This window comes from Brienomyrus brachyistius, chromosome 19, assembly GCF_023856365.1.
Source record: "Brienomyrus brachyistius isolate T26 chromosome 19, BBRACH_0.4, whole genome shotgun sequence".
NCBI lineage: Eukaryota > Metazoa > Chordata > Actinopteri > Osteoglossiformes > Mormyridae > Brienomyrus > Brienomyrus brachyistius.
This window is the reverse complement of record NC_064551.1, coordinates 12,385,844-12,394,765: the sequence shown is the minus strand read 5'-3', so window position 1 is coordinate 12,394,765 and position 8,922 is coordinate 12,385,844. Positions and strand designations below refer to the sequence as shown.

General features: G+C 42.5%; 1 protein-coding gene across 1 annotated transcript; it reads right to left on the bottom strand.

Moving 5' to 3' along the window:
* Positions 1 to 408: 408 nt before the first annotated feature.
* On the bottom strand, positions 409 to 5,845 carry tmx1 (thioredoxin-related transmembrane protein 1). The gene is made up of 8 exons (XM_048986120.1): positions 5,614 to 5,845; positions 5,220 to 5,335; positions 4,862 to 4,907; positions 3,916 to 4,044; positions 3,647 to 3,692; positions 2,563 to 2,664; positions 2,152 to 2,221; positions 409 to 1,808 (listed from the first exon to the last, which is right to left on the bottom strand). Exons 1-8 carry the CDS (start codon positions 5,805 to 5,807, stop codon positions 1,615 to 1,617), a joined length of 897 nt encoding a protein of 298 aa, XP_048842077.1. The 5' UTR covers positions 5,808 to 5,845; the 3' UTR covers positions 409 to 1,614.
* Between the last annotated feature and the right edge of the window lie 3,077 nt (positions 5,846 to 8,922).

Sequence of the window (8,922 nt, the reverse complement as noted above, 5' to 3'; positions counted from 1 at the left end):
TCACAGTCAAAGCTAGATAAACTGGCACTTACAGTTTAAATGTATTTATTACTGGGTAGTCGAGGGCAGAGTGCTGACCACATCGACTCCAATGCCTACTGTGGATCGTAATATTCACACATCACAGTGAAAACCTCCATTGCATCGGAATTTTCAAACATCTCCAAAGCCTAGGGCAAAATTTTCCACTCCCTCATCCCTGCCCCCTCACTAGAAAAATGTTGTAGTTTTCAATGTATATTTAAACTTTGGTCAGGCCCTTAAATACCATGCCCCCCGTGACACGGCTGCTACTGGAAAATGAAACTTACCGTTATCTCCAGAGGGCCCAAAACCACATCTGACTGCACCAGCCCATTCCACCACACAGATTAACAGATTAATAACGGAAATAAGACACGCTCTTACTTTGTGGTACGGCAAAACATCAAAGGCTTTATTTTAACAAACTTGAGTAAACTTGAATGAAAACATTTTTTGGGGGGAATTAAAAAAAAAAAGTTTAAGTTAAAACAAAACTGGGTTGAATTTGGATCCATGTGCATCAAAGGTCTCCAAGACAGTGAAGTATGAAACCTCTAAAGAGGGGATTATGCTTACAGTGCAGGGCATGACTCGGGATACAGTGCAGGGCATGACTCGGGGTGACTAAAACCTCTCATTAAAATAGCCATTTGTTGAATATTAATATTTTAGAATGATTTCCTCAATTCTGCACTTGGTTGCTTGGTGCATTCATGTAACTTGTCAGTCTTAGGTTTAACAACTGCCTGCCTTTATTTCCCCATTCTTAAAGGGGAAACTCCCTCTAGTGTTTGGCATGGAAGTTACAGAATATTGTCACACCACATAGGATCTGCACCACTGTGGGAGCCAAGTAACTATTCCAATTTTCATAAAGCTGATCACTCCATTATAACATTCACAACCAAGGCAGAAAGTAGAGGGCGCTGTTCCAAACCTGGAAAAAACACTAATCTCTCTTCATTTAATGCATTTGAAGAGTCTGACCCGAAATGGGCATGTGTGTAAGCTAAGCAACGAGGAGGTGGTGTGAGCTTCAACATTTACTGCATTTCTGCTGCAGGAAGTGGGCTAAGGCGCTGCGTGCACCGCTTTGGCACTCCGGCACGGGCGGATGGCTTAGCGCGGATGTTAAACGCTTCCACCTCCCACAGACCCAGACGGAACACTGCTGGGGATCAGAGGCGGCCATTTAACTGGCTGATAAGTGGAAAAAAAACAGACCGCAGCGAGGGCAGCGGGAAGTCCAGGGCGTAGCGGGGGAGATTAAAATTAGAAATGTTAGCGAAGAAAGGCTAATGCAAAAAAACCCAATAAAAAAAAAAGAATACTGCTAAATATGTCCCTATTAAAAGGAAACTCTGCAGTATTACTTCCGAAGAGTAACAGTTAACAGTCTCCAGGGGAACATGCGTGGAGTGAGTGGAAGGAAGGGAGGGAGCGAAGGAGGGCAGGTGAGCTGCTCCGGGAGGACAGACCACACCAAACTCACAGGGCGGCCCCACAAAGACACAACTCTGCCGCGTGTGCTTATGCCCCACCCCCCCCGGTGGGCCATTCTAGGTACATCTGCAGTACCCATCCTGGCCTCTAGGTGTCGTCGTCCTCCTCCTCCCTGCCAGGACCCTGGAACCTCCTCCGCAGAGATTCCTCGTGGAAGTCCTCGTCCCTGAGTTCTGGCTTGCCGCCAGCCTCCTCTTCCTCAGTCTCGTCCTCTTCCTCATTCTCCTCCAGCTCATCCTCCTGCTGTTTTCTCAACTGAGCCCGTTCCAAAAGCCGTCTCCCTGAATCACAAGAGGGTAGTGATGCAGACAAGGAATATCAAGCTTACAAACACATTCTGACGCACACACACCATGTGACTACATGCAATCTACGGGTAGTAGAATTTTAAACAGTCAAGTCTGTTGTTGGACCGGTTTCTCTGGCTTGCCTACAGTACAGAGACACAAATATTTCCCCAAGTATAAATATAATATATATCAATATAAAATGATACTTATAACCCAAGGAACAAATATACAGTCCCTTCACTTTCTTCAGAAACACCAAAAAACAGAATTTAAGCAAAACTGATAATAAGCGGATGCAGTGGGCAGTTTCAGGCACGGAGATGTGGATACTAACGCTGGTAGTATCCAGGGGGGGGATCAGGGCGGCGGGAGGAGAAGGCAAAATCCGTGATGATCACCAGGATCTGAGGAGGACACAGGGGTATGAGGGGATGACGGAGGCCACATAATTCATGCCGGAGCCTCAAAGTATCGGCTACAATGACCGTTTAAAATTCCAATGGATTAATTAAAGTTAGGAATATGATTTTTTTCACGTTATGTTCCAATATCGGTTAAAAATCGACAGCCCTACTACACAGTGGTGGTGTGAAGCTCTTTGAGCGTCTTTCATTCATTAATTGATCCATTCACAAACCTGCCAGTCAGCCATTACTAAAATCCATGGATAGAGCTACGCGCGTCCCCATCACCCATGGACCGCAAAGAAGCTTCTCGGTCTGCGAGACTGACGGCGAGGACTCACCAGACCGAGGGCCAGGCCGGTGAAGAGCACGGCCAAGGTGAAGAGAACGTATGAGCCCCAAGCCGGAAGGCCAAGCTGCTCCGTCAGGTAGCTGTGCCACTGCTGGAGACGAGAACAAAGCAGAGGAACCACGGAGTTACCAAGCGACGGAAAGTGTGACCTTGCACTGGGGCTGCACAACGTCACGTCATAATGCACTCCTGATTATATGCCGCTTGTGCAATAACTACCAGGAAATTAGATGACGGGTGAAACATTTGTCCGGACGCCGGCTTTTCAGTACTATACGGACGTTTACTTACGACCACAATTTGGTAAGCATATTAGCATACGCCTCAAATACTAGTAATATGCAGAAATTCAGCACATCCTTATGTTTAGTAAACATGTGGGACCTTAAACTGCAAAAAGTACCGTCACACCCAAAATGTCTTTGCCTTGTTTATCCACAATTTCTGCTCTTTTAAAAGATGTTGTGGCTGATGAGCACTGAAACGGCGGTGAAGAAAGGGAAGGCTCAACCCTTTCGTGATTTACGGAAACAGGAGCATGTGGTCTGCTCTGCTAACCAAATTTAATAAATATAAGGATACGCCGAATTAATACAGACTACTGGCTTTTTGACGTTACAATACACATCTCATTAATGTTTTAAGCATACTACTAATCTGTTTACCAAATTGTGGGTGTAAGTAAATGTCCATATAGTACCAAAAGGCTGGAGTCCGGACAAATGTTTCACCCGTCATCTAAAACCCAGGTGACCATGACACATGTGATACCATACAGCCCTGCCTTGCACTAGGACAGAATCACTAATAAAACTTCATTAACGAGCATAGGAAACAAACTTCATATGACAAGACATCCTCTAGATGAACACACCAGCCAACGGAGAAATTCAATGTAATTAATCCAGTTTACACTACATGCAGGGATCATCACGCAAACATTTTAACCCTGATACCTCGTGACAAGTTAAATGATCCGTTAGGTTAGTTATTAAGGTACGTACCTAGAATAGGGTGACAAAATGTGGATAACGTTCAGTGAAAAACAAGAATGAAATATCGCGTCACAGTACCCGAATGGACACCGAGAGTCTGAAGACTGCTGAAATGCCATTCATCCTGCGAAATGAACACGAGAAGCAGGTATCAGACAACCATGCAACTCCTGAATCATCTGACACAGCTGCATTAGATAAGGGATGCTGTAAGCGCAGAAGGCGGCATAAGACAGCTAATTTATCTGACGGACATCCCTGGAAAGCAGTGCCACTGTAACTCAAAAAGCACAAGGACACCAAAGGATCTATCAGGACAGACGCCTATGAGAGTGACACACACTCACAGGAAGGAGGAGGGTCCCAGCCAGGAGGACATGGGCTTGATGTTCTGCCACTTCTTCTCATCGATGAAGCCCAGGAAGTCATCCTTGCTCCTCGCTCCATCGTAGACCCGGAACTCGCCGTCTTTACAGCTGAAATGCACAGCGGGGTTTTAAACTGAGGCTGGAGGCGTGGGGATGTGATGTGTGCCTCGGCAGATTAGGCCACTATAGCCAGAAGGCCTCTGGTTCAAATCCCATGGTTGGCAAACAGATTTCACAATCGGGTCCTTGAGCGAGGCCCTTAACCCCGATTGCTCCAGGGACTGGTTGACCCTGCTTTCAGAGCGGTGCTTCACTAACGATAAAAGCCAATCAGCTAAATGATAAATGCGTAATCCAGAAGCAAGTCTCCCATCTCCAGATATGACTTTTACCACATTCTGATCCTGACCACCATGTGGCCAACAGTCTGAAGAATGCCTGGGCAAAAGGACTTAACATACTAAAAACGCACCCTTATCCCAGTGCGAGGAACAAGGAGATATATAAACGTCCTCTAGCGAAACGTACATTACCTCATATGGTGCAAGTTTCACAAGCAGCACACAAAGAGCCTGTTACATTTACATTTTTTTAGCAGAAGCTTTCGTCCAAAGTGGAGTAGGGGTGATAATCGTGGAGCTATCAGAGACAATTTAGGTTCGAGTGCTGCGTTCCACCGAATGATGAGTAAGAAGTGAAAGAGCAGAGCTCCCGGACTGCGAGTGAGATACTTTCAGAAATCTTGTAGGAATGCTTACCTATAATCAGTGTGAAAATGTGGGAGAGAATCCTTCATTTAGACCAAATTTAAACCTCAGCTGCACCACTCAAAAGCACTGGGTGTACTTTATAATCTGTCCGCTGCTGTGATAATCTAAACATTCAGCACAGGTTCTCTTGATGAGAGGTCAAATGAGGAACTCACTGGTAGATTGTAGGAAGGGACGTGACAGCAAATCGCCCACTCAGGCCTGCAGCAGAGACATGCAGTATGTCAATACAGAGGTCAGATACATAACCAGCCAGATAGACACAATCTCGAAACAGCAACTGAGTTCGAGTCACCACTGTTTCTTAATGCCCAACCCTAATAATCATGACATTAATAACCTTAATCGGAGCGCTTAAAACAGCACATCCAGGAGAGAAGGGCAGCGATAACCGGGGATCTGTTTTAATCCAGCGATTAAATGACTTTAAAGATTTACACCTTTAAAAAGATCTGATGCCATTGCAATACGTCGCTAATAGCCTCGCTATGACTTCGATGAGTTGTACAGTACCGGGCTGCTCAGTGATGTCCACTTTGGCGATGTTAATGCCCAGGTCATCTCCCCACTCTGCAAACTCATCCCAGACTGGCTGCAGTTGTTTGCAGGCTGGACACCAGGGAGCAAAACTGGCAATAAAAAAAAATAAGAACGGAACCCTCAATAAAAGACTCCACTTTCACGTGTCGATATATTTATAGGTACTCCTCAGCAGGAAGTGAGTTACAAAATTTTCACAGCAGTACCTGGCATTAAAACGACTATGAAATTCAGTGCGGTTCCTGAGTTTTATTTTTCTAATTATCCTTTATATCGACTTATTATCGCCTACTCAGGCATCACAGGTATACCATTCAGCCCACGTCCAGGACATTTTTGCGCATGTGTGGGAAGTAATGAAACTTACAATTCTATCATCCATTCTCCTTGCAGGATTTCCTCCCAGTTACTGTCAGTGATCTCTTTAGGCTGGTTCTTTTTGCCTAGCACGGGACGCGGCTTAAGCAGGAGGGCAAAGACGATGCAAAACAGCAGAAGGTGCGGCGCCGATCGACACCGTTTAAGGGCGGCCTCCAGCACACGGGCGGACAGGAGCGCCATGTTCGGGTGCAGCACTGCGGCTTCCGTAACGCCGTATTCTAACACGACGCTCCGCCCCCCTCGCTCTCCGCCAATCACACGCAGCAGCTGTTACCGCGGAAACACCAACCGCTGAAAACTGCCATACAACGACAAAAATCTGCTTTCATTTACCTAGAAATGGTTTTCGCTGTAGGTGCCAGATCAAAGTAATTATATTAGGTCTGTGACGTGTAATGAGAGTAGCTAAATCTAAGTTTTAAACATAATTATAAAGTAATCACTCAAAGCACTGATTCATATTAGTATTTAAGTCTCAATGCTGAAATGATTTTCGACGACTTATCAATGATACTAAGGCTTTATTAATGACTTACTACGAATAACAACGTAATATTTAATAACTTAATGCTTCATCATTAGGTAGCTGCATGGTATATCATTTGATTCTTCATTAGCATCCGGCACATCCATTCACATTTGATAACCGTTTATAATATCAATTAGATGCTTACTTTTCACTTTCACGGGAATTTTTTTCCCCAGCGATGTGCACTGAATTTCTTGCTATCACGGGCCATTTTAAAAGTTAAATAAAGAAAACAGTCCCAAATGCAATTTCATATTTCAGCCAGATTGTACTGTATCACCACAGTGTCTTCTTTTGCTATTAATTACTATTTGGACAACCAAAAAAAAAAAACTACGAATTAGGACATCCTAAAAACATGACTTAATTATTTTTTTACATAACCTCTGAGCACAAAAGAAAAGGTTACTTAAAGCAAATTACAAGCAAAACTAGACTCTCTGTCCTTTGCCGGACAATGAAAACCTAACATATGCGATTTCACAATGACATTTCTTGTTTTTGTCTTTTGATTGATCACTCGTACACCCATAAACGCTTGAGCAACATAGAGTATCAACGTCTATATTCAGGATCATGGAGACCAAACAGATGATTCCCAGTGCAGATTTATCCATCTGTTGCTCTATACAGACAACTGCAAGGTTTGGCGTTACACTCCCATATAAACTGCAAAGACAATTAATGACCGAAAATCATGATATATGATGACAATGGACAAAAAAAAATGTTCTCATGAAGTATGCCCTATTTATAATTTGAAATGAAGTCATATTGTAAAAACGTAGCAAACTGTATGTGCATGACAGGTACTGGGAAATGATATATATATATATATATATATATATATATATATATATATATATATATATATATATATCAAAAATGGTGAGGACTGAGGTGGACTGGAGCAATAGACCAATTAGCTGTCTTGATAGAACCTCAGGGCAAATTAGCTCCCCACGGTAAAACTCTCACAGATAGCTCTTGAGAAATAAAATTAAAACCCCAAAAAGCAATGCATTGCATATACATCCATCCATCTTCCAACCACTTACCAGTACAGGGTAACTAACAGATTGTACGGTAAGGAGTGTACAGTACATTGTGTACTAAAAAAACTCTGGTTATGGAAGTCTTCCAAAGGTAAAGAGATCACTGTAACTCATCGGTACATTTAAAAAAATCACCTCTTTTCTAACTGTTCTTAATGAAAATGCACAGTGATTGACATAAGACTGGACTGCGCAAAGATTACCACGCGGGATAATCGCAACCTGCATTGCATCGTCTTTACCAGCAGGAGGAGCCAGCGGACTCTGAGAAAAGGATGCGTGCTTAATCTACAGAACACTACAAAAATGTATTTAAAATAATATTTTATGATCTGACATGTGCAATATTACATTTTTCAAGGTTAAAACCAATTAAAAAGTATTTCAACAACACTGAAAGTATAGCTGACTATTATATACTTAAAAGATTGTGCTTTTATATGGAAATAAAAAATATGTATAATTTAATTAATAACATAATATACATTATATACAATAAATATATTTACATATGTAATTTGAGGAGTTTGAGGACAGCACATACATGTGTTAACGACATTGATTTTTATATGTGTATTCTGGGATATGTGCGCTGCTGTACATGGCATTCCTCCAAATTTTTTTCTCACCCTAGAAATATTGTTCAGAATACGATCCTCCCCTCTGGGAGTCATCCTGCTTGTGATGTATGATTCTTTCTCCAGCTTCTTTTGGCCCGGGATGCAGCATTGTGTAAAGGCCATATTTTATTCCGTTTCAGTTATCATATTCCCTGATCTCTCTCTGGGAGGTTGGAGCGTCACTTTCAGATGGTGTCCCGTTCGTAACATGTCAACCGCTTGAAAGATTAGTCTCGGCACATATGGTTTCTCTCTGTCCATATGTCTGAGGAAACTTAACTGTATCTTTAAGCATCTCCGCTACACATGCCACGTGTGTCTGGTTTTACTGGTACCAGCGTTAAGAATTTGGAGTCTGAACTATGCGATTTTTGTGGTTCCCTCCGTTATCAGTTTTTTCTGCTTCTGAATGTAGGCTCCTGTCATTGTTTATATCACTTCTGCTTCCATATTTCACATCCTTTATGAAATTACTTCACTATGAAATTTAAAAATTATCTGATTTTCACCGTTACCTGGTATTGCTGCAACCACAGGTCACGCAATGATAGTAAGTAGTTCTGATTGTGTTTACCAGGAATGTCAGTGACTTCTATACACCCTGTGGCCTACATGTCCATTTTATTAAATTTATCATATTTATATTATATTTATATGTGTTTTTTCCCCATAAAGTTTTAGATTTAATGACCAAAAAAACGTTCTTTTGCTTTGGTTTAATGCAAGGGAAATGGAACCCCTTAGTGAATTTGATGAGTTTGATCGGTGTCTGTTGGATTTGCATATGAGTTCAAGGTTCATCTGGGAATATTCTGCTTTGGTGATGCAGCCGCTGGTCTGGAAGCTTATCACCAGTGACTGGTGTGGTCCGCTAATCCAATGAAATTTGCAGGATGGAACATGTTACGTTACTGGGGACGGTTCCTGATGTCGTTTTCCTTTCCTGTGGTCACTTACTCAGCGACGGTGACCGTAACTTACACGGTAGATTCTTGATTCTCTGATGAATGAGAGGATTTCATATTTGTACGTGCAATGCACATGTGAAATAAAAGAGATGCACTTCCCCGAGAGTCATAGAAGAACAACAA